Raw genomic sequence first — 26,280 nt, forward strand, 5'->3', positions numbered from 1 at the left:
TACTTCATTCAAAAATGTGAAAGTGCCTTCCTTCTTTCCTAAAAATGCCCTCACAAACACACACATTCATTCATTGACTCATTTACTCAGTCCTGAGAATATGTGAAAGACTGGGGTCCCAGAAACAGATTGCTAAGTACCACTCCACAGGAGACTTTGGGGAACACTTGTCTCATAGAACACTTGTCTTAGAGCTTTTCTCACTATTTTCCCTGTATTGAGCAGTAACCGAACACTGCTGATAGGAGAAAACAGCCACACTGGCAGGCTCAGCCCAGCCCAGCCTTGCTAAGACCCTGCACAGTTCAAAAGGGCAGATTCTTATGTGCTGGGATCATAGAAGCATAGCAGAACTGCTGATCCATGCAGCCACATTCCAATACCCACTGTTTCCCTGCCTTCCTTCATGTTCCTTAAGAGAAGCTCTAGGAACTAGCTGGAAAGTTTCATGAAATTACCTTTATCTAAGAAAATTATTTTTTTTGGGGGGGGAGGAATAGGAGGGTGGACGTCAAAGAGGGAAAAGAAAGGAAAAATAATCTGTGGAGAATTTCTAGGTTTATATGTTACATACCCCTGCTCTTGCTGCAAATTTACTTTTTATATTGATGTGAAAACTTAAAAGATGAGAGAATTAATAATGTAAACAACTTTCATTCATTTAAGACCTAAGTATTATAGCTGGGCATCAAGACTGGCCTTTGTAATTCCAGCACTAGGCAGGAGGATGGTGAGTTTGTCAAGGCCAGTGTGGGACTCTTGCAAAACAAAAACAAACAAACAAACAAAAAAACCCTTAATGTTGGAGCTAGTGATGAGGACAAATGGTAGAGTTCTTTGGCTAGCAAGTGAAAGACCCTGGTTCCATCCTAGCACTGCAAAAATAAAATATAAAACGGTAAGCTATTTCTCCACTTTCATCTGGCACGTAATTCTAACATCTCTATATAGATCCAGCCTGATTGTAGGAAAAGTAACTGCTACAAATTAGGTTTACATGGCACATACGCTAATGGAAAGCAAAACAAGCAATACATGTAAGAACTTTATTTCTTGTGATATTGTTAAGAATAAGAAGAAGGTGGCTACAAAGGTTCATACGGTACTTGCCTGGCATTGGCTTAATTTCCAGTATCACATAAACTAGACATGGTGGCATATGCTTGCAACCCTAAGAATTAGGACATGAAAGAAGGAGGATCAGCTTGTCCTCAGTTACGTTCAAATTTGAGGCCAACTTGAGCTACATGAGACCCTATCATAATGAAAAAGAATAAAGGAAATTCCTGAGAATAAAACTCTGAGAAATTTATTTGGTCATAAAATAATGAGCTTTCATTCCAAAGTACAAGTAATTTGGCAATGGCCATATATAATAAAGTAGTTACTGATCTTTGCAAAATTAGATGGTTTATCAGATGAATGGCTGTTCCATGGTGATTAATATTCATACTGGGCTGTGTGAATTACCACAGCAAATTAGCTTAAAGCATTAGTACTGGAAGTGGGTCCTCAAAGCACTGACAGTTGAATGCAGTGAGTAGCTTTAATAGCCAAGGTTTCTCTCAAGCAGACTCACTGAATTACTTTTCTCTGCTCAATATACAGGTCTCTTCTGTCCATGCTCTATAATCCCTTAAAACAGCACACATATTTCCACATAAAAACATCTGTCAGAGATACACATATCTACAAATATAGCTCAGTGATAAGAGCCATGCTAATCATGTACAAGGACATGGCTTCCATCTCCAGCACAAGAAAAAGCAAAATTTAAAAAAAAAAGTTACACTTTGTAGCCTTGGCTAGCCTGGAACTCCCTATGTCCCAGTTCTGGGCTGGCTCAGAACCAGCAAATATCTGCCTACCTCTGCCTCAAGTGGCTACTCCTGGCTGATAACATTTAGTAACTGATAACTGTTACTGACAGGAAACTTCTCTATCCATCTTGTTGCTTCTTGTGCTACTAAAATCATAATTATGACATTCAATCTTCCACCTGGGATAGCTAGATGGCTGCATTTTCAAAGAGAAAAATGGATAAGGCTCTAATCTATTCCAGGGAAACCTGACAGATAACTCTCATGTTTGTTGCATTCTTATTTGTAACTTACAGTGTTTCCTTAAAAAGGAGGAAATTTAATGCTTTCATTTGAGAGAGTATCTCCAATTCTAGACAGCCTATGCGACTCAGCCAAGACTGTCTCAAAAACAAATTAAAATGAGGTAAATAAATAAGTAAAACTGTGGAGACAGTAAATTGGAAATTAAATATCAAAGTGACTCAAATGTGTTACCTAGAAAACTATGCTGTACTAATCCTTATTATCAAAAGGCCTGATGGCAGACACCTGTCACGTCAGCACTCAGAGGTCTGGAAGGATCTGTTTCATCCCTCTTGGTAGCTGTTGGATCTGAGCACACAAAATGCACACTGCCTGTTTGATTGAAACCTTTGGGGAGGGACAAACACCCTAGGGCTTAGCCCCCAGTGGAGGCACCTGAGAACACCTGTTACAAGTGTACACCAAGAAACAGAGAACAGTAATGACCTATACAGCATGCATCAAAATATCCAGAGCTTTCAGAGCTGCTGATTGTCTAGTACATGGTACAGATCTAGTAGCCAGGACTCCATCCAGTGACCAACCCTACTCAGCCCTTGCCTCCTTCAGGCATGGGATATGGGAGAAATGAACCAATGAAACAGGAAGCAAACCTAAAGCCACAGATCATCCTCCAACCAAGTGTCAGGTGTTCCCAATAGTGCCTCAGGGGTAACACTTGAATCCCTAGACACTTTTGCCCAGAAGCCCAATGTTTCCTAATGCTCTGCACGTCCCTGCATCTATTAACACATCTGGTGCAAGTAGTCCTGGACTCCACATCCTTGTTTAAAACTGTCCATGATACTGAGGGCCATTGGCAGAGTATGTGCCTAGCACACTAGATTCAATTGCAAGCAGGAAAAAAAAACCTTTTCTGTAGTTCACACTGCCTTTCAAAAAGAATGTTGCTCCTCCTACCTTACCCGATACTCCCTTCTATGGCCTCCCCTTCTCCAGATCCCTTCACTCATGATCCTACTGCCTCTATTTTCTCTTGCAGTCAGCAATCTGCTCCATGCAGTCCCTATTCAGGTCTTTGTGTGTGAATGGTACTGTACAGCATTCCTCAACTCATCTTCACACATGAAAATTCCAGCCTCTCCAGCATTTCAGGATACATGTGAGGTAGTAGGATAAGTAAACCCACCTTCCTGGCACAGGTACTGAGATCTCTCTAATTCCACCCTCAACTGCTTACTTTTCTGTTTGTTTGTTTGAGACAGGGTTTCTCTGTGTAGCTTTGGAGCCTGTCCTGGAACTCACTCTGTAGACCAGGATGGCCTCAAACTCAGAGATCTCCCTGCTTCTGCCTCCCAAGTGCTGGGATTAAAAGTGTGTGCCACCACTGCCAAGCTTTCACTTGCCTACTTTTATGAATAAAGTTTAATTGGAACATGGTCCTCTCGTTTATATATTATCTATGACTACTTCTGGCTATATAGACACAGAAGAGGTAATTGCTCACAAACCCCAAAATAGTTAATTTTGTGGACCTTTAGATAAGATGCTTGCTGGCTCCTTATTTCTAGAGGGTCATCTGGATATTAGAAACATTCCAAACATATTTATTGCTAGAGTCAGTCTTCTGGTACTTCTTACAGAGCTAAGAATGGGGGAGGGCATGGCATTTCATAAAATCCTGAGGATTGTTTTGCACCTTGAAAGCTGACCTTTAAAAAGACTGCATTTTTAAGTCTCAGAGAAGGAAGAGTTATCCATTAATGTGCTCAATGGTACACTGCTCTTTTGACCACCTAGTATGACCTTTGCCAGTACAGTGGAGCCTGTGCTCATACCTATTAAACATAAACAACCTCAACCAAATCTCCTGGCAGACTTCTCACAAAATTAGAGTTGAAAGATAAATGAGGGGCTGAGATATCTCAGTGAGTAAACTGCTTCCTGTGCAAACATGAGGACCTGAGTTGAAATCGTTCACACCCACATAAAAGGCTGGGTGTAATGGCACACACCTATAACCCCAGCAAGGGGGTTCAAGTGTCAAAGACAGATGAATCCCAGTAGGATACCTCTAGCCTCTACATGAGCATGCACAGAAGAGTATACACATGTGTGTACACATACACACACTACATATAATAAATGAATAAGGGAAAAGGAAGGGGCTAGAGATAAAATTTTAGCATAGGGTGCTTGCCTAACAACTAGCATTCCCAAAGCTTTAGGTTTGAGAAGCACACATATAGATGGCAAACAGACAGACAGACAGATGAAATAATCAAGACAGGCATGGTGGCACACAAATGAAATCTCAGCACACAGAAACTCAAAAACAAACACACAAATGAAATAGTCAAAGGAAAACTACAAACGCTACAGTGCACCCAATGACCTCTAATTCTAGAAAAAACAAGTTTATTCCGGTGGTTCCCATCTGATGTTGACACATGAAACATAATCAGAAACTATCAAGAAACATGTTTTGCATTTTCTTTTGCATCAGTTGTTGGTGCTCTAAAGATGAAAGAGTGGGGAGGGATAAGAGAAAGTTATTCATTTCCACAATGGGATTCCAGGATCACTTACTTCACAGTAATCCAGGACCTCCTACTAGGTCAACCAAAGAATGGATACTGACACAACATACCCTTGGGGAAGAAAGATGTCCATCTTTCAAGAAGGTAAGTCTACTTTCTTGTCCCCTGAACAGTAATATGTAGACTGCTTCCTGTCTCCATTAGATGGTGGCCCTATGAGTGAGGGCAGTCTCTACTTACAACAAATTTGTGTTCTTATAAAATCACAATGTACTTCATAGGACTGAAAGACCATCATAGCAATCCAAAGGACAAAAATGACTCTGATGACTGAAATACATCTGTTTGAGAGGACCCTCTGGGCTCTTGTGAAATACTATTTATATCTGTCTAAGCAGGGGCCCATAACCCAATTCTGTAGCTTTTGAAAACTTGTAAGAAGGAGGGGCATGTAACAGCACACATCTGTGGAGGAGTTTTATCCTTCCACCTTTGCCAAGATTCCAGGAATTGGCCTGGCAGTGGTATTGAGCTTCTTTAATCCTAGCACTTGGGAAGCAGAGACAGGTGGATCTCTGAGTTCAAAGACAATCTGGTCCACAGAGTGAGTTCCAGGTCAGCCAGGACTGTTTTACAGAGAAATCTTGTCTCGAAAAAACAAACACAAACAAACAAACAACAAAAAAGATTCCAGGAATTGAACTCAGACTGCAAAGCTCCAGCAGTGAATGCCTTTAACCTTCTAAGTCATTTCGCCAGCCCCAACGTTTTTTTAAATTGATAGTCTAAATAGCCTCAGATCCAGAATGACCAATTCCATTACTTTATGAGGCACAAGGTCCCTATACACAGGACCTCACAGGTACCATGCCTGGGGGGATGGGGGTAGGGGAGAATATAACAAGCTTGAAACACAAGAAAATTTCTCCAAATGAAAATGCCTAGACAAAGTCAGTAAATGTTCAGAGCAGCATCATTCATAATACTTTAAAAGTAGAAAGTACTCAAATACCCATCAGCAGATGAATGGAAAAACAAAATGTGGTCCATTCATAAAATGGAATAGTAGTGGTTCATAAAAAGAAATGAAGCACTGATACATACTACAACATATATGAGCCTCATGAACATTATACTTTGTGAAAGAAACCAGACACGAATGACCACATAGCATAATTCCGTTTTTATGAAATACCTTAAAGTAGACAAACCCATACAAAGTGAGATGCTACAGATGGAGTTAGGGGTAAATGAGAACTGTCAATGGAGGTCCAGGATTTATTTTAGGGTAGTGAAAATATTCTGGCATTAAAGTGATAACTATGCAGCTCAGTGGGGAGGGGGGAACCTTAAGCCTACATTTTTTTCTGTTTATTTATTTTTCTGATTTTAAATATCGATCCCAGTTGCCTCTCCCTCCCTCTCTCCCTCCCTTCCATGCCCCCTGACCACCCTCCCATCCCATTCCATCCCCCACTTCACCCTCCCTGTGGAGGTTGTCAACAAAATCTGCCAAGTCATTTGGAGTAGGGACTAGGCTCTCCCTCCTGCCTCTAGGTTAAGGGAGTATCCCTCCATGGGGAATGTGCTCCCAAAGTCCTTTTGTGCACCAGGGATACATCCTGTTTCCACTGTCAGAGGTCCCTTAAACTGCCCAGGCCTTCTAACTGAGACCCATGTTCAGGGGATCTGAGACGGTCCAATGCTGGTTTCCCAGCTAACAGTCTGGGGGTCCATTAGCTCCCCCTTATTCAGGTGAGCTGTCTCTGTGAGTTTCCATAGCCTGGTCTTGTCCTCCCTCTCTGCATCTCAATTCCAGTTCAAGCCTACATTTTAAAAGGGAGAATTTTAGCTGAATACAGCTGGCACCTATAGCTTCAGGTGCTGGGAAGACTAAGACAGGAGGAACTCTTGAACCCAGGAATTAAAAGCTAACCTGGGAAACAAATACAGCATAATATTCCATCTCTGGTAGTTAATGTTGATTATCAAACTGACAGGATCCAAAATAAGTTACATTAGGTTAACTGAAATGGGAACATCCAACCCAAACATGGGTAGCACCATTCCATGTGCTTACATCCTAGAGTGAATCAAAGGAGAAAGCAAGCTGAGCACAAAGAGTCATCACTCTTTGTTTCTTGACTATGGATGCATGATATTCCTATAATCATAATCTCCCTGCCATGGTGCACCAATTCCTTGAATTATGAGCCAAAATAAACCCTTCCTTATATTGTTTGTGTCAGGTTGCAGTAGCAACCTTACAAGTAACTAATATACCATCGTAGAAAAAAATAAATAAATAAAAGAGGAAAGCCTGGAGATGGTCTAGTGTTTAAGAGCACTGGCTGTCCTTCCAGAGGACCTGGCTTTGATTTCCAGCACCTGCACAGTGACTTACAACCATCTTTAAATCTAGGTTCAAGAGCTCCAAAGCCCTCTTCTGACCTACATGGGCATCAAGCACACAGTGGTACACAAACATACATGTAAGCAAAAACATCCATACACATAAAATAAAAACTTTAAAGGGTGGTAGGAGGAGGGATTATGAAGTATATAACATCAACTTTTTATAACTAAAAACAAAGGGCAAGAGTAAAATTGGGTATAGTGGTACATACTTGTAAACCTAGCACTTGGGAAATACAGGTAGGATGATCAGAAATTCAAGGGCAGCCTCAACTATGTGAAACTGCGTCAACAAAACAAGAAATTTTTCAAGACCTTCCTTTCCTAGCCACATGAAGGAAAGAAACTTAGATACCGTATTGTGCATCTTCATTTGGAGATGGTACAGAATGACCATAAGTACTACACCTTAATTTGGTTTAATAACTACTAAACAGGGCTCTCAACCTGTGGGTTGTGACCCCTTCCTTTCAGGGGGTGCATATCAGATATCCTGAATATAGGGCATTTACATTACAATTCATAACAGTAGCAAAATTACAGTTATGAAGAAGCAACAAAATAATTTTATGGTTAGGAGTCAATACACCATGAGGAACTGTATTAAAGGGTTAACACATTGGGAAGGTTGAGAACCAATGAATTAAAAGAAACTCTTACAATCCAAGATCAGAATACTCTCAGGGCTACAAGGTTAGGAAGAAGTAGAAAAATGTTTAAAATCCTCAAAATAATGGTCCCTCCTGGGTGTGTCCGGGACAAAATGCAGTTCCCTGTGCTCAGTGTACCTCATAATCAGTGTCTCTACTTCTATATTTTCTGGGTCCTGTCTGCTCTTACATGACCTTCCCTTGGCCACAGGCTTCTCAAAGCCTTATCCTGGGCCACACCTCTTTCCAATTACACACCCCCACACCAGATGGTGAATTTCAGAAGCAGCTAAAACAGGGAAATAATACCACTAAACTCACCAGTTCACCAAGAGGGACTTGGATGTCATTCTTTCTGTGTTGTGTTCAGGCCCTTCTACCTGGGTCAATGAATAAATGCTTCTTAACATCCCCCCAGGGAATCATATGACAAATATATAGACATCAAATTATTTCATGGTCAACTGGTTACAGCAGTTTAAGGGCAGAGAAGTATCAAATATAATTTCCAAATTTAGGATTAAGCACATGGTCAAGATTAGAAATCCAGGATACTAGAAAAGGTAAAAATAATGATTTTGGTTTGGCTCATGCTACATGTGAAGCCTCAGCAACACCCAATACCACCCTAAAGCTCAGAAGACAAGAGAGGCTACACTTGTAGATTTGACAGCTATTTTAAAAAATATTGTCAAAAGTCCTGGGTATGTTGGCACAGCACACCTGTAATCCTGACATTCTGGACAAAGAAGCAGGAGGAATTCTGTAAGTTTGAGCCCAGCCTGATTTACATAGTGAGTCCCAGACCAGTAAAGACTACACAGAAAAAAAGAAAGAAAGGGGGCGGGGAAGAGCCCATGAGTGAGACCACCTACATGAGCAAGGAGAAACTATCAAGAGAAGCCAACATTCCAGAAGGGTACAAAGGAAATGAGGCAGTAAGAGGCCACTGTGAAAATAGTTGGAAAGAAACAGAAACAATGAGTTTTCATGTGAAGTTAGAAATCTTCAGAACTGCAATTACACCATGGGTAATTTGAGAATGAAACTCTTGTAAAAACAAAGCAAGTTCCGGCTGTTCATCAGGGCACATAGAGGCTTGCATCCCCAGGAGCCAAGATGCAAAATGCATTTCTGTGGTAGAAATTTCACAGTTAGGAAGAGTGGTATGTGGTTTTAATTACTTTTCTCCAAAACAGCCACTGAAAATGGGTTGGGGGATCAGAAACAATCCCTCCATTCCCAACTCCTATCCCCTAAATGGGATCAGCTGTATAAAATCTTTGTTGTTAAGTCAACATAAAATAAATATGACTGGCACAGCAGCAAGCCGGTCTTTTCAAGTCCAGATGTTTTCTTTTCAATCTTTCATTAAAGTTCAGGCCCTTTACACACAATGAAAATGTTAAGAAAAACATCACAGGCAAAAGAAAACAAACAACAAGAAAATAAAATCGTTTTAAAAGGCTGACATATTTGATCACCTCAAAGTACTGTTTTCTAGAAGTTAGGGATTTCTTTTTAAATAGAACTACGTAGAAAATTATAAGGATATATCCCACAAAGAGAAAATATTCTGTCCCCCACTACCAACCCTCCCAAGCCTTAGTACTGGGGACTGATTGAGTATGCTAGGCAAGTGTTCTAACAAAGAGCTACATCTCTAGCCCCAAATATCATTTGTTTGTTTCTAAAAATCTTCAATTTTTACTTAGGTTTCTTTGTGTATATATGTATGCCATACAGAGGCATCAGATCTGCAGGAGGTGGAGTTTCAGGCAGCTGTGAACCACCTGAGTTGTTGGGTGGGATGCTGGGAACCAAACTCAGGTAGTTCCTCAAGAAGAACAAGCAGCCAGGACTCTGAAACAGTGAGCTCTGCCTCCAGCTCAAATCTCATTTCTTCACATTTGAAAATGAACAAATTAAACTTCCTTTGATCTGTCTTCTGATTCCAAAGATTTGGCAGTATAATTCATTTTTTTTTTGTTACTTTTCTTTTTTGAGATATGGCCTTATGTAGCCTGAACAAATTATGTAACAGCAGAAGTTAACCTTGAATTCCTGATCCCCCTGCCTGCACTTTCCAATGACTGAGAATTACAGTTTCAGTGCCACCACACCCTGCTTGACAATGTGATTCTTTAAATAATAATCTTCAAACATTTAATAATTAAGTGTTCTGTTTCCAGGACAGAATTCCTGAGTCAAGGAAAAAAAAATACAGCCATACTTCCACAAGGATAATATTATGTTTAAGCTACTAATCAATGTATTTTCTATGTCTGTCTATGTGTGCTGACTGCAGCTCAAACCCATGACTTTGCATATATGAAGCAAGTGTTCCATCAATGAACCACAGCCCCAGGCAACATCAAAATACCACCATGTCACTATGCAACAACTTGAAAAACATGGTACAATTAACACTGATAAATATCAGTGTTTACAAATTTACAAACACGCACAATTAACATACAGGTAAATTTTAACCAGATACAAAATCGGGATCTATAGACAAAGAACTGCTTTTACCTACTTCACAAATGCAGGAAAGACTTTCTGCTACTTCCCTAGCATCTCCTCACATCTCCCCCAGATATCTGGGACCCTCATCTTTACCTACCTTCTCATTGCTGATCCAACTCATGTGTCTATGTGCTGCAACTATTCCTCAAGGGAAGAAAAAGTCTGCCATTCAAGATTATAATTAGCTAATCTGATGAAGGCAGCTCCGTTAATGACCACTTAACGTGTAACCTTCCTGAGCAACAAGTTCTGCAATTGAAGCCACGTGATTAAGAAAAGGACAGCACTGACAGGTCAAAGGTAGAAACTCTTACATCATTACATCATCCAGCCCTAGCCTAGGGCTAATTATCTACACCAGGCACTCTCCCAGCTTCCTGTCCTTCCTCTCCAAAATTCCCAAGTAAACATCTACAGACCTGTAGCAGAAGCAAGACGAGGTGAAAATTAAATTACAGACTACAAGGAAAGGCTAGAGTTGAAGAAGCCACAGGTGTGGCGGTCTCACATTACATAATAAGTATGTAGGGAATAAACTGTGTGCTAACTGGACAACCACTGTTATTCTTCCAACAAAGTAAAACTCATGTCCTCCTACACAGGTATCAAGTGCTGTACATTTGTCCCTTGAACACAGTTGTTAAAAGAAAAAACTTTTCATTAATGCCAAGATTGCATTTGTTAGAACAATCTGACTTATTAAGCAATCCAAGAACCAAAGCACAATGATGGTACAAAACAAATGACTCTGCCCTGGGAAACCACCTCATTAGTTATTCAAGGATTTATTGTTAATAAAGCTCTGCTCTGAGACTATCTTCATCCCAACCAAGCAGAGGAAGAATCTATTCGGGGGGAAGCTATAAAATGGCAGACATTACTTCTGTTTGGACTTCACTTGAGTAGGAGGGTCACATAACCATACCTAGCTGCATCGAGTGCCGAAAAGCAGCCCAATACTAGGAAGCAGCTACACAAGGCACACCTGTGGATCCAACTCCTTGAAATATTTTCTAATACAAGGAGTGAGGTATAATGGAGCCTGATGTCGCAACCATGTTTAGCCTTTATTCTTTCCACTAGTTTTATTCACCTTTGAAAAAAACTACCTTTGACAATTCCTGTTGATCTGCAAGACCATTCACATTATTACAAAATTAGCAAAAACATAACATAATTTGTACAATATGAATTATCCTTAAAGCATTTTGCTAAATTATTTAAAAATAATTTTAGTTTTGGAGGGATAGAGAAAACAATCGTTTATGGGGCTACATAAAATACAAACTATAGACTGAAGCTAATATTAAATGTACTTTTTACTTTAATTTCTTTATGTGTCTATCTAAAATTCGCATTTCTTTTGCTCAAACCCAGGGCCTTGCACACACTAAGCACTCTACCACTGAGAACATCTCCAAATTAGATATGTCTTTAACTTAAATGCATACCTATGAGCATACCTATACCATACTAAGCAGTAACAAAATCACATTGATACATATTAAATTTCTATCATGCAAAATCCAGCTCAAATTCTGCCTACAGTAAACAAGTACTCTGATAAACATTTTTATAATATCTCAGCTTTATAATGAATCAGAATTGAGAGGAGAAAGGAAGAGAATGAACTAGCTTCACATGCTGTCTTATTTAATCTCCACAATAATACAATAAAATAGAAATGAATCCAGCTTAATTAACAAAGTGGAGGATAGAGGGCTAAAAATGCTAAGGACCATGTGGGAACTCAAACAGGCATTGACAACTCATTACTAGTAGATGACTTCCTTCCAGCTGAAACTATTATGGCCAGAGTAGGGAAGACAGATAAGTGCAAAAGTTACTATATGATAAGGATATATTTAGCCAATACCAAAAGAAATCTGATGTGTTGGCTCCCAGGAGTCCCCCTCCCAAACTAAACAAAACAAACAAAAAATAGCCTCACTGGGTCACTCATCTGTATGCACAGGGTCGATATATTATTATTCAAAGCAATCTGCCCTTTAATACCAGTAGATAGCCAAATAGCACTAGACACCAAAGAAACTTCTGTCAGGAAAGAAAGAAGCCCAACAAATAATAAAAGCCAACTGTAGAAAGAAAATCTTTGTGGAAAATGGGCAGTTTTGAAAATTATCTCAGTATTATTAGACAAGAGAATTAGCCATTAAACAAGATCAGTATGATATTTTTAAAAAATGACCACAAAACAAAATTTGGAATTTGAAAAACATCAGACAACAAATTTGATTGGAAGATAAGGTTAAACAAAGTCTCCCAAGGTCAAAACCATAAAGAAATGAAAACTAACAGCGAAAAAAATTAGAGAAAGTCTAATGGTCAGAAAGGTCTGACCTCACATCTGCAATATTATGCCCTGAAAGAAAATGAAGAATGGTGACCACCATCAGAATGGCAAGATAAACCTGAATATTGCAAAGTGAAGAAAAGCTACTTTGGTGTATATAAGGATATATAGGAAGAGATGTGTCATCGTTGGGGATTCATTATCAATAATAACTGCAGAGGAAATTAAACAATGAAATGGAATTGTCATTAACACTAATGACCACAAAATATTACACAAGAAAAATAAACACATTATGCCTGTACTCTGCCCTTCCCACAGGCCTAGCTAGCAGTGAAACCATTTGCCATCCAATCAACCGGACTGGGGGAGGGGTTTGTGGCTCTGTAGGGAACACTTGTCTAGCATAGACAAAGCACTAAGTTGGATCCTCAGCACCACAAAATATTAAAAGTAAATATAGAAAATAAGCTATACAATCTTTGCAACTGAGGATTTAGTTTAATGGGAGAACTATTAATCTAGAATACATGAAGCTCTGGGTTCTATCTCCACCACCACAAAGAAAACAAAACACAAGACAACACAAGCATTGAAAATTGTTAACCTAGTCCCCAGGGTGTTCTGGTTTGGTTTCTGTTGCTGTGATAAACATGTCCAAACGTAACTTGGAGAGAAAAGGGTTTATTTCATCTTACAAGTATTCGAGCCTTGCTTACAGGCTGGTTCAATCTGCTTTCTGGTACAAGCCCACCACTACCTGCTGTGGGATGGTACCACCTACAGTGGGCTGGGCCCTCACACACAAATAAACAAGAAAATGCACCACAGGCTTGCCAACAGGTCATTCTGATAGAGGTATTTTCTGAACTGAGGTTCCCTCTTTCCAGATGACCCTAGCTGGCATGAAGTTGACAAGAAAACTAACCAGCCCATAATTTTGGCCCCTAGAGAACATCTAACAGTGTCTGTTTCACTGTCACCAGTCATATTGGGAGACTTGCCTAAAAGTGTTAGGGACACTGCTGAACATCCTACCTAGCACAGATGTTCCCAATACAAAGAATCACTCAGCCACAAATATAATTAATGTCAAAGTTGAAAAAATATTCTTGTAGCCTAAATTGTGGTATGACAGCCACTGGATATGGAAGAAAAGGCAAGAAATGTGCCTGGGGAGTTGAGAGAGGGAAGATTAGCAGAGTTTTTGTAGAGGCAATGCTAAATCCTGGTTTAAAAAAGGTGACAGCTATATAGATTATAAATGGACTATTTAAGGATAAAGATCAATGTGCCAAAAGAAATAAATGAGTTTCAATAGCTGGTGCTGCACCTCACTGGAGGTCATGGAGAACCCACAAGGAAGCCTTGCCTAGCATACAAAAAAATCCCTAGATTCCACCTTCCACACAGGAGAAAAAAGTTTCAATAGCCTAATCAAGAGTATATTAAAAACTATTTGATTACTTAAACTTTGATGCCAAAGAGACATTTCCATAAACATAAAAACAAAGCCCTGTGGTAGGAATATTTTCTCCCTCTCCCTATCTCTCCTAGCACTAAAGAGGCAAGGCAGAAGGATTGCTTGAGTTCCAAAGCAGCCTGGGCAACATAGTTAGTTTTGTATCAGCTTGGATTACATAGCTAGATCCCATCTCAAAAACAAACAAACAAACAAAAAAAATCCCACAAGCACTCTGCTCCCTTTCTTCTGCCTGGGTTCTCCATGATGTCCATGATCTGAAAATCTTAAAAAATTACCATGGCCAAAAGATAATAAGAGCTGCCCATAGCCAGTCTAGTACAGTTTTTCTTCTTTCTCCCACACAGGCAATCATTATTACTTGCAACTTAATACTGTCGTAATTAAAAATGCAAAACAGCCCAGGGTCTCCTCATGCAGGCAGGGGGAGGAAAGTTAACTCTATTCTGCAATTCATAGTCATCAATTACTTTCCTTTCTTTTTCTCCACTTAAAATAAAGCTAGGGATCAAATCCAGGGTCTCATGCCTGTGAACAAGTACTCTACCATCTCTCAATTTGTACAGGGTCTCACTAAGTAGCCAAAGCTAGAGTAGAACTTGCCACCCTCCTACTCCAACCTCCTCAGTGCTGGGATTATCCACCTACACCACTATCTGGCCTTGGTTTTTAAATGATACACTATCATCTCTCCACTAAAACACATTTTCCCAAGAAGTCCAAATAGACCTTCCTTGAATTCAATACTAGCTTTGTTTTTACATCGTCTTGCTTTTCTTTGAACCAAAAGCAATGTTCTATTGACTAAACCACATGCCATTCCCCAGTAGTAATTTTTATGGATTTGTTTGTACTGGGGGGCATATGTGAGACCAGGTACCCATGAACTCAGAAAAGGACATGGGAGTAACTGGAACTAGAGTTACAGGCAGTTGCGAGCTGCCTCACATGGATGCTGAGAGTTGGAACCCAACTCAAAGGTGAACCCTGCAACCTGATCATAAGGCCCTGTTGCCAAAGACATGCCATTGGATATGGAGAAGTCGAGCTGGTGCCTAAGTAGAAGCTTCATCCTTACTAATTAGTGTTCATGGTACCGGAAGGTACTATGCACTGTACTAGAAGAGAAAAGCAATCATCGGTGGTATATCCTAGCTAAAAACTCTGACCCACAACAGTGACCTGCCTGTTACATATACTGGTGACACATATATTACCCATACATGACACTGCTCAAGTGGCTGAAAACTTAAGACTAAACAGGTCATGGGCCTGGGTGGGAAACTGAGTAATATTATTCTTCTAAAGGAACAGCAATAAAATGACTCCTGATGGCATGCATACTGCTATTCCCATAGATTAGTGTCTTGCTCATGTCTCACCAGAGAAGTTTCTTCTCGCAGTAGATAGGAACACAGAGACCCACAACTAGACAATGAGCAGAGAGTGAGACTTTGCAGCCCTCAATCCTAAATAGGAAGTCTTCAACAAAGCCCTCTCCTCAAGGCTCAAGGATCAGAGATGATGACAACTCTATGGAAACAATGTCTTCCAGACATAACAGAACTGATACATGTATAAAGGGGAAGTTTTAACACCAGATATATACAGTGAGGACATGACTGCTCCAAGGCATGGCTGAAGGGAAAGTTTTTTATTGTAGATATAAGGTAGAGTACAGCCTGAGGCATCTGGAAGAGTCCACAGCAGGAGAAGAAAGCAGTAGGCCAAACATGACCATAGGGGGATGCGGAGAATGAGAGAGGAAGAGAAATAGGGGAAGACAAAAAGAGATGACCAGGAGAGAGGGGCAGGGGGGAGGGGAGGGGACAAGGCTGAAATGGCAGGGTTATAAAAGAATGAGAAGCTGGGAGAAGGGAAGGCCATGAGCCAGAAACATTTAAGGTAAGGTGAGAAGAGCCAACCTGCTCCATAACAGGTAGTAGGTAGTAGTGATGCTGAGAGGCTGGAGACCAGTGTGCTCTTTGGTATGGTAATAGGTACCACACAGTTAGCCATTCATCCCTAGAGTTTCTTTTGGACCTAACAATGCACAAATGAACTCGAGACTGTGACACAAAGCCTGCACAGGTCACAGCACTGAGACCCTGAGTGGTAAGTGGACACAATCTCCCACCCCAAACCAAGAAGCTATCTACAAGCGATAACGACTGGCAAAAGAAAACTCAAATTTTCAAAGAAAATCTTAGTGGATGTATTAACCATGCCTCTGGGAAGGCCCTATATCCAACATAAAATGAACTCATTGGTATTTTTATAGACTTTTTTTGTCTCATTTTCCTTTGTTTGGGCTTTTTTTTTTTCTTCTTACTGGTCTTTGCTTGTTTAGTTTAATTTCTGTTTTGTGTTGTGTGTGGTTTGCGTGTTTGGTATTTTTTATTTTGTTTTTGTTTGTTTAAGACAGAAAACAAAGTAGGGTTGGTAGGGAGATGGGGAGGATCCATTAAGAATTGGGGGTTAGGGAAGAGGAAAACATAATCAAAATATACTAAAATGAAAAATGTTTTTCAATATAAAATGAAAGTTGAGCCATATCTCCTCCAGGCAGCACCAACTCCCCTAGCTCCCCATCCATCTGTATGTTTTAAGGTCCTACTAGAACTCTTTCAGAATCCTCCTATGGGTTAAAATTCCCAGCACACAAATCAAGAGACTAAGCTTCCAAATCCCGTACAACTTCTCCTATAAAGCCTGGCCCCACACCTTTCTAGTGTTTGAAAGAAGAAGGCAACCTGAATAAAAAGTCCTTTCAGTCTTTATACCCTAAAATTATCTTGTTGAATGTTTCTGCCTTATCAGGCATGCAAAGAAAAGTTCCACAGACCCCAGGACTTTTCCTCCTTTGCTTCTAAGAGTTTAACCAAATAAATCCAAGCCTATTGGTATGAAGACACAAAACAACTTCAGCAAAGAGATAACTCCAAAATGAACTTTTAAAAAGTCCTGGGGACTGGAGAGACCACCCAGTAGTTAAGAACATGTATTGTTAAATTTCCAGCACCCACAAATAATCAGGCAGCTTACAACTCCTTATAACGCTAGCTCCAGGGGATGACCCTAACCTCAGGCACATGCACATTTATAGACATATACACATGTACATATAAATAAATAATAATAAAAAATATTTTTAAAAGCCCTACCAAGTAAAGAGCTATGAAATATGCAAAATGCAAAGAAAACCCACCTCATTATGACCAAGTGAAAACTATTTATTATTCAACATGTACCTCTTGGGCAAACTAGCTTTCTACCTTAATTTTTTCCAAGAGATAAATGTTAGGACATGTTTAGCAATACTCCTAACTCAGCCAGGAAGACTGAATTCAGCACAGCACAGAAGTGTAAGGCATAGCTCAGGTTTATAGCTTTTTGTAATGGTGGAAGCCTCTAGATTTATAGGTGTGAGTCACATGCTCTCATGCCTCCCAAAGGGAGAATCCTCCACAGCTTGAACCTGAAAGCGTCCAGCTATAAGACCTTGGACTACAACTTTAGGCACTGTGCCTGGCTCCCCACCCCCTATGCCTGAAACATCTCCGAAGGAACAAGGATTAGAATTCCACAAGGCCAAGTTAATTTGCAAGCTGGAAGGGGTAATAAAGATATATTTGAAAGCCAGTTGGCAAGGCAGGTCTCCGAAGTGAAAAAGGGCCTTTCAGCACAGGAAAGAAAACTTACCTAGTGGTTTTTAACCAGACTACACATTCTCACTACAAATGTATCTTTAGAATTATACTCACCCTAGTGACTCCAAATCCTGCTGTGACTGCCATTGCAAAGGGACAGGGTTTTACAATTCTGAGGAATTATATGACCTTAGCATTCTGGTGTGAGGAGGTAGGGGTGGGGGTTGGGACAAGACCCAAGCACTCTTAAGACATTAACAAAGTTTGGCCTGCTGTGAACTATGTGGCACACAGAAGTGAAGCAAAATCCAGACAGAAGTTCCCATCCATCTTTCCACCACTAAATTCAATGATTCCCCCTTTCAAACCTTCAACTAGAACTTCTTGCCTAGATTGTAGACAGCTTCTGGGTTCCACTCCCTGCCCTCCCACCCCCCCCCCCCACACACACACATAAATTTTAAGCCAGGCAGACATAGTAGTACACACCTACAATCTCAGCACTCAGGAGACTCAAGCAACTTGACATACATAGATTTCCAGGCCAGCTTGTCGAGACCCTGTCTCAAAACCAAACAAAGGGGATAGGGGACGGAGCTCATCTGGTAAAGTACCTACCTTTCTCTCTCAATATCCAGCACCATACCCCACAGGTGTGTTGACATAGACCTGTAATCCTAAGTGGAGCCAGGAGGACAAGAAGTTCAAGGGCATCCTTCCGTACATACCAAGTTTGAGGTCCACCTGAGCTAATGGAGACAGTCTCAAAAACAAAGACTGGAAAGACAACTCAGTTGGTGAGAGAACTGTCTGCTCTCAAAGAGGACCCAGGTTCAGTCCCCAATACCCACAACACAGCAGCTCACAACCTTCTGTAATTTTCAATCCAGTCTATTTTCTGGCCTCTGTATATTACACTCATATGGTGCACTTACGTGCAGGAAAAATGTTCATGCAAATAACATAAAAATAAAATAAACCTTTAAAAAAACAAACAAAAGGGTACAAGAGGCAACCATTGGGCTATTGTTCCAACATTTCTGATCCCTGGCCACCAATACCTTAACTCCACACAGCCTCTAAACTGGAGATTCCTTTTTCAGTCACTAAGATATTATTATATAATATGCTTAGGATATCACACACCCACCCATCACAAACTGCTTGTCCCTGTCCCTATGCCCTCTGCTTCTTTGAATATCAGTCAACACTTAACATACGACATTTATAGCATTGTATATACCCACCTCCAAATTGTCCTTATTTTGCCTTCAGTGTTCACAGAATCAGAATGAGTGCTGTTTCATAACCAGAGAATAAATGCTGTAATAGTTAGGAGCCCCTGAAACGGTGGCAAGGTGGAGGTTGTCTATAAAACCCTTACAAGTACACCATACCACAGTAGTGCACATACACAAATAATCACATCAAAAGGGTTGAATTCCCAAAGACAACTTGAAAAGTGGTCTCTCAAAGGAGGTTGCCAGCAATGTCAAGCTAGGCTAGACCCTGATGAATGTGTTGTTAGAAGTTTCTGGCATGGGGGATGGGCTTTAATAAATTATGAATAGCCAGGGCCAAGGCTCCATTCCTTCTCCCTTGATAAACATTCCTGGGGTTGCAGGAGGCCTCCTAATATCCAGCTGGTGGATGCAACTTTCCAGTGAGTGACATCATAGAAATTAGCTTGGTCCCCTCCCCCAAGAAAATTCTCAAGTAACACCAGCAAGACTTGGCTAGGAATGTCACTCAGTGGTAGAGCACTCACCAAGCCCTATTTCCATAATGGCCATAGCACAAAAGGGAGGAAAGAAAACAAGAAAAATCCAGAAGGCCACATTGGCTCAACCTACCTGCAAATACAACTCAGCTAGAGGGTAGTATTTCAGGGCCCTGAGAGTTCCTGAACTCATGTGTACTCTCAAAGGATATCACCAAATCATGAGACCTCTTATAATATGCAGTTCGTTCCTGTTTTCTGCAACATCAGCATGAGAAAATAGGCTTTAGTGTGTTTTTATTCTTTCCAGTTTTGTGTGTGGCATTTGTGTGTGTGTGTGTGTGTGTGCGCAAAATTTCAAGCAGCAAATTGTTATAAATACACTCAGTAGTTATGACTCCTAATGTCATTTTTCAGCAGAGATCTTGTAGAGTTTCGAGCATGCATCAGCAATTACATGAATGCTACTCTTCTGGGAAGTTAATGTCCTTTAACTTCAAACCAGATCTAGAGAACAGTCAGACCTTTCCCATCTTCTACTCTGATTGCACATAAAGCACAATACTGGGGAGTCTCTGCTCTCAATTTCCTTTCTCCAACTACAAAAATGCAGATGAAGCAAGTACTTGTTTGCATTTTACTGTGTAAATAAAGCCTCTTCTCAGAGCCAAAAGTTCATCTCAAAAAGAAAAACAGACCTACATGAAAACACTGGAAATGCCAAGGGCCTCCAAACACACTACCCTAAAGGCCACTGTTTTCAAAAAGAACAAAATAAAAGCCTGAAGTCCTTAAAAGCAAAGGTGACACATCATTAGCCTAACAAAGTGATTCATAACTGGGCTGGGGGCATTTGGCAATGTCTGGGGACCTTCAGATTATTACCTGGAGACAGATGGCAATGGCCTTCAATAGGTAGAAGCCAAGGAAGCAGCTAAATGAACTACAGTGCATAGAATAGACCCCACAACAGAATGCCAATGGTGTCAAAATGAAAAAACTGCCACCCTACAGATGGCATTGAATTACTCAATATAAATAACATGGCAAAGAGATTTCAGTAAAAAGCAGACAGTACGTACTGGACAGGAAGCCAGACTGATATTCACCATCAGAATCTGACTTTCAAGACCCTGCCTAGGACGTTCCAGGTCTGTGACCTCAGAGTATATCATTTTACCCTCACTTGATGATAGCTGTTACGTCCACAAAATGGGCCAGTAAGACCTCTCCAGTTGAAGACCAGGACTGAATTGGTCTGGTTCTTGCCATTTCTTCTGGTTTTGTTTGGTCCTGTGATGTTGAAGATGATACTCAGCATCTTGTTTAGGTGAAGCACACACTCCAACTAGCTACATCTCCAGCCCCTCCCAGTTCAAATGATAGTCACATTGTTATCAAAAGAATGTGTCCTCTTAAATTCGGTCAAGCTACTCCCAAATCAGTGTCAGCTAAACATAAAATTAATAGAATTATAACTAATAATATATAAATATAAAATAATTATAAATAATAGAATATTAAACAGAAAATCCTCGTGTTATACCAAAAATCCAATATATAAATATTGCATATTTTTAAATGGAAAAAGAACTATTAGATAAAATATTGAATATGCTTCAATGACAATTCAGTAGCTACTGGAAGAGTAAATTTAAAGTGAACTCGAGTTGAAGAATAATTTTCCCTAGTATCTACTGGAACAGTCAATTTCTACCTTTTAAGTGCTTGTAGACATATTTCCTCCATTTTTTGAGATTTTATTTATTTTTTATTACACATATATGAATGTTTTGTCTGAATGTATGTCTGTGTAACATGTGCAGAGCCTGTGGAGGCCAGAAGAAAGTGTCAGATCTCCTAGGACTAGCATTGCAGAAGTTGTGAGCCACCTTGTGGGTCCTAGGAATGGGAACTGAGTCCTCTTAAAAAGCAACCAATGTTCTTAACCACTGAGACATCTCTTCAGCCAACCCTCCATCATATTTAAATAATGTGGCAATTAATTATCAGCTGTTTAGGCAAAAGCCATTGATAATCTTTTTGCTGTTCTTATTTTTACATTGTGTGGGGTGTGGGGGGGGGTATATGTGTATACCAAAGTGCTCATGTCAAGGTCAGAAGACAACTTTCAGGAGTTCTCTCCTTCTACCATGTGAGTTTCAGAAATCAAACTCAGGTCAATCAAGCTTGGTGTCAAATATCTTTAAGGGTTGAGTCACCTTGCTAGCCCCATCCACTAATACTTTTCCACCATTTTATTTCATACAAACAGTAGCAACAGAGAGTGTAAGATTGTCTTCTGCTGCCACACATGCAAACTGCAAACATTCCAAGCTAATATACAGTTTACAAGGAAGGCTAAACAATAGCATCAACCATGCTAATGAACATAGGAATTATTTTAAAAGATTAAAAATTAGATAGTAATGTCTTCTAAACATTTCTCTCATCACTGAATACTAATATTCTTAATGTTAAAAATTGACAGGTATTTGAAATACATTAATTCTATACACTGAAACATTGGTGAAAGTACATGCATATACACAAACACAGGAGCAACAGCACATGAATATCTATGTATTCATGAAAATACAAAAACCCCCCAAGTTGATCTTAGTCCCATCCATCCTAAGCAATGAAACCGACCATAATTTTTCATACTGAATCAAGTATAAAAATTATGCAGGGGTGAGGCTATAGCTCAGTAGTACAGCTTAGCACGACTGAGCTTGTTCAGCACCTACTTCCATTTCTAAAAAGCATAGAGATGCAGGAAGCCTTCAAGCATGTAGAGTCTATAATACTGGGACTATCTTGTACAAAAGGAGGAGAAAAATCTCTGTAGAAAATCTTTCCATTTAAAGCAATCTCCAACTTACTTGTATGGTGAAAAACCAAATGCTAGGGGCTAGAGAAATGTCTCAGTAGTTAGGAGCACTTGTTGCTCTTACATTATATATTCAGGCAAAATACTTATATATGTAAAATAAACAAAATTTAAAGTATTGTTTTAAAATCCTAAAACTTCATATTAAACGATGTATAGCTTATTCCATCTGCTCTACAAAGCAAGTGTGAGAAAGACGTGTGGAATCCTATTTTGTTGTTTTAAAGTACATGTTGATGTGGTAAGGCAATGGGAAAGTAGAGGCAGGAGGATTAGGAGTTCAAGATCATCTATGTGCTACATAGAGAGTTTAAGGCCAGATGCTTGGAATACATAGAACTATAGCTCAAGAAAAAAAAATCAGAAAAAGGAAAAAAATCAGAAAAGAAAGATATGCCGGGCATAGCACCATCATGCCTGAAGTCTCAGTAGTTGGAAGGCTGAGGTAAGAAGATTGAGAGTTCCGAGCTATAAACATATCAAAAGACTGTCTCAGAGCCTGAAAAAAGACAGTAGCAAAAAAACATGAAATGCTAAGAAGACTGACATTTACTTGATATATCATAATGACCTCTAAAACCTGTATTTAAAGGCACAGATGAAGGTCTGGAGAGATGGCTCTGTGGTTAAGAGCACTGGCTGCTCTTCCAGAGAATCCAGGTTCAATCCTCTGTAACTCCAGTTCCAGGTTACTGAAGACCCTCACAGACATATATGCAGGCAAAACACCAATGCAATGAAATAAAAATAAATAATGTTCTTTAAAAAGCCACAGATGAGATTCTCTGTGGTAGTATACTCCTGAAATACTAGCATTCAGATGGCTGAGGGACTGCAAGACCAAGGTCAGCTTGTGAAACTTAGTAAGACCTTGTCTCAAAAGTAAAAAATAAATATGGGGCTGTGGGTAGATCAGTAGAAGAGCACTTGCTTAGCATCAGCAATGCTGAGTTCAATCCTAGAACTAAGAAGAAGAGGGTGAGGGTACAGCCTAGGACTCTGTATGTAGCTCAGTGGTACAGAACACAATTAGTATGTGCAATGCCCTGCATTTGATTCCCCAGAATGGCACAATCAAACAAAAAGAATCCATCTTGATATGATGGATTACATGTGGGCTAAATTTGTAACGGGGCAGGGGGTGATTGATTTATGTGAAGTCTTACTTGCTGTTTCAACAACACCACCATTCCACTTTCCAAATTCATGACCAGTGGGGTGAAATAAGACCCAATTTCTTCATGCTTTAATGAGAGTGGAGAGATAAGGAAAATTGTAAGTCACCTTCACACCTCCAAACACCTCTAGGAGCCAGGAATATTTGCATTTTAAAAGCGTCTTTGCCCTTAGATCTGGTAAGACTCAACTCTGCCTAGAACAGGCCCCCCTGTTTCTTTTAACCAGAAGACTTGAGAGATCGTCTTGTTGTTTGTTTATACAGGTTTATACTCGTTTAGTTGGTAGGTATCAAGATGGATTGCACTTTTAGAGAATTCCAATTCTAAAGCAACACACACACAAACACGCCTTGCACGCAAGCACTCACAGGCGCTCACTAATTTCAAGTGAGACTACTATTCTTACTATCGGAACTCAAAATCTATTTTATTAAAGCACGCCGAAAAGTTTCAATAAATATTGGTAGGTATCCAGTGCGCGTGGACGTAGGAGAGGAAGCCGAAAGTCAGCAAATATTGATGAGCTCCTGGCTGGCAACAGATTCTAGTATAGGTTTCACACTGAAATCCGGTGCAGATCAAAAAGGGTGACAACCAGGGGCCCTAAACAAGCAAACAAAAGTGGGGAAGGCTGTGCCCAGCCCCTGGATCCTGGGGAATGGTTGTTTCCTTCATCTCATGGCAGCCTCACAGGTGTAGGTCCACCGCTGGACAGGCCACGAGTTACAGGGGACTACCCAGGCCCTTTCTCTGAGGGGGAGGGGAAGGAGACCCGGAACAGGAGCCATTGAAACTACCAGCAATGTTCCGAGCAGCCCGAGGGCAGCCAGGATGGAGCCGGAACCGCACACCTACGACTGACCAGAACCCAGTATCCACAGGTGACTCGGGCACATGCGCCCCAGAAAGCGAGGCCGCGAACAGGATGCCCCATCCAGCGCCCCGATACCCCTACAAGCCTTCTGGGTCAGGATCACCTCAGGACTGTCACCGGGCAGACCCCAAGGTCGCCTTACCTTGGTGATGACCAGAGGCTCGCCATGCTCGCGGCCGCCCTTCAGGGTGAAGCCCCATGGGGCGCCTCCGCTCAGCTGCACCTCCACCAGGCGGACACCATCGGCCGCCCGCGCCTCAGCTTCGGCCAGGCGCTCGGGCCGCACACGGGGCTCGGCGCCCTCCATGATGCGGGGCGCTCAGCCCCTCCAGCCGCTAAGGCCCACGCCCATGCACTCCTTGGAAGCACAAGCAGGCCCACCACCAAGGAGCCTCCAGGCGTCCAGGCCACCACCACCACCGCTGCTGCCGCTGGCCACCACTGAACTTGCTTTGCAACTTGGAAAAGCGCAGCGCGGGCCGGGCCAGGAGGGAGCGCGGAAAGCGGCGCGGGGAGGGGCAGGAGGAGGGGGCGGAGCAGGCGCGCTCCTCGCAAGCATCAGCAGGGGAGGGGGAGGGGCAGGCGCGCGTCCGGGAACCGGCACTGGTGGGAACGCGCAGACAGGGGTTTTGCACTGACTGCGCTAAAGATCCAAAGGGAATTTTCTTGGGTGCTCAGCGGATAGTGGTTGAGGCGCGCGCTCCAGGACCAGAGTAACCTGCCCGCTCTGGACTCAGTCGGGCGATATCCCACGGTCCCTCCGCCCAGCTCTGGAGGCGCTGAGTGCCTTGGGGAGGATTAGGCGCCGCCTCGGAGGCCGGGTGCAACAGGTGAGGCGGCGGAAGTGTCCATACCGGACTAGGCGGGACCTGGAGGCGATCGCGACCAGAGTAGGGGCAGTTCAGCACCTTCTGATTGGCAGCAGAGTCGACCCAGCGCTTCCTCCTTTGAGCCGGTGGACCGAACAGACTGCTGACGACTACACAGGTGGAGATGAACCCCTGGCGTTCCCGCTGCCCTGTATGGCCACACCTTTGCTCCAGCACCCGGACTCTAGAAAAGCTGTCCCGAGAGCCATCAGTACACTGGGATGCAGTTCTGGTCCTGGCCCCGGGCCACGCGTGGGCACACCCCACAGCTCTGGCCCTGACGTTAAAGCTCGGGCAACTCCTTGCAGCGGAAGGGCGCTGGACCTCATCCATTGAGGGTCCAGCAAATCTCCTTCTGTGGCACCAGCAGGCATAATAAACTTATGGTGGCACTTGTTTGTCACAGCTTAGGAGGCTTTTCCTCCATTCAATTCCTACCCTTCACATTCATAAAATTGTGCCTCAAGTTCCCAAGGGGGGAGGGAGGAGCTTGTATGTCTGAGCGCCATTTAGATGCCACCTGTCTTGTGCCTTCAGAGGCCAGAGACAAGAGGCCAGAAAAAGAGCAGGCCTGATCCCCTGAGTCACCATGTGGGTGCTGGGAACCGAACATAGCTAAACTTTCTCTCCATCCATTTGCCGCAAGTTCTTAAAGTGTGTTCCCTACTTTTTAAATCTTTAACTAATTAATATTATTAATTTTAGAAATTATCAGTCCTGTAAATCTGTGTAACCAAGGATAACTGAATTCTTTCCTAATCTCTTGCCTGCATCTCCCACGTGCTTGGATTACAGAAGTGAGACAACATACCTATTAATACTTTGCTGTGTTTCCATATTCGTGAAACTAATCCACCTTAGAAATTCATCCACTGGCCAGGTGGTGGTGGCACATGCCTTTAATCCCAGCACTCGGGAGGCAGAGGCAGGAGGATCTCTGTAAGTTCGAGGCCAGCCTGGTCAACAGAGTGAGTTCCGGGACAGCCTTTAAAGCCACAGACAAACCTTGTCTCAAAAAACAGAAAGGGGGAGGGGGAAGGAAGAAAGGAAGAAAAGGTAACCACTGATAGTAATTTACATGTCTTACAGAGTAGAAAAG

General features: G+C 41.6%; 1 protein-coding gene across 2 annotated transcripts in view; it reads right to left on the minus strand.

The window, feature by feature from the left end:
- Shroom2 (shroom family member 2) overlaps positions 1 to 24,812 on the minus strand; it is a 140,423-nt gene extending 115,611 nt beyond the window's left edge. Inside the window, exon 1 of one of the 2 annotated variants that reach the window (XM_051178711.1) lies at positions 24,455 to 24,812. In XM_051178711.1, the coding sequence (XP_051034668.1) occupies positions 24,455 to 24,619 (165 nt within the window). In that variant the 5' untranslated portion in view covers positions 24,620 to 24,812. The remainder of the gene's footprint in view (positions 1 to 24,454) is intronic. The other variant, XM_051178712.1, reaches the window with a different exon arrangement.
- Positions 24,813 to 26,280: the final 1,468 nt, after the last annotated feature.

This window comes from Phodopus roborovskii, unplaced genomic scaffold (assembly GCF_943737965.1).
Source record: "Phodopus roborovskii unplaced genomic scaffold, PHOROB, whole genome shotgun sequence".
Lineage (NCBI taxonomy): Eukaryota > Metazoa > Chordata > Mammalia > Rodentia > Cricetidae > Phodopus > Phodopus roborovskii.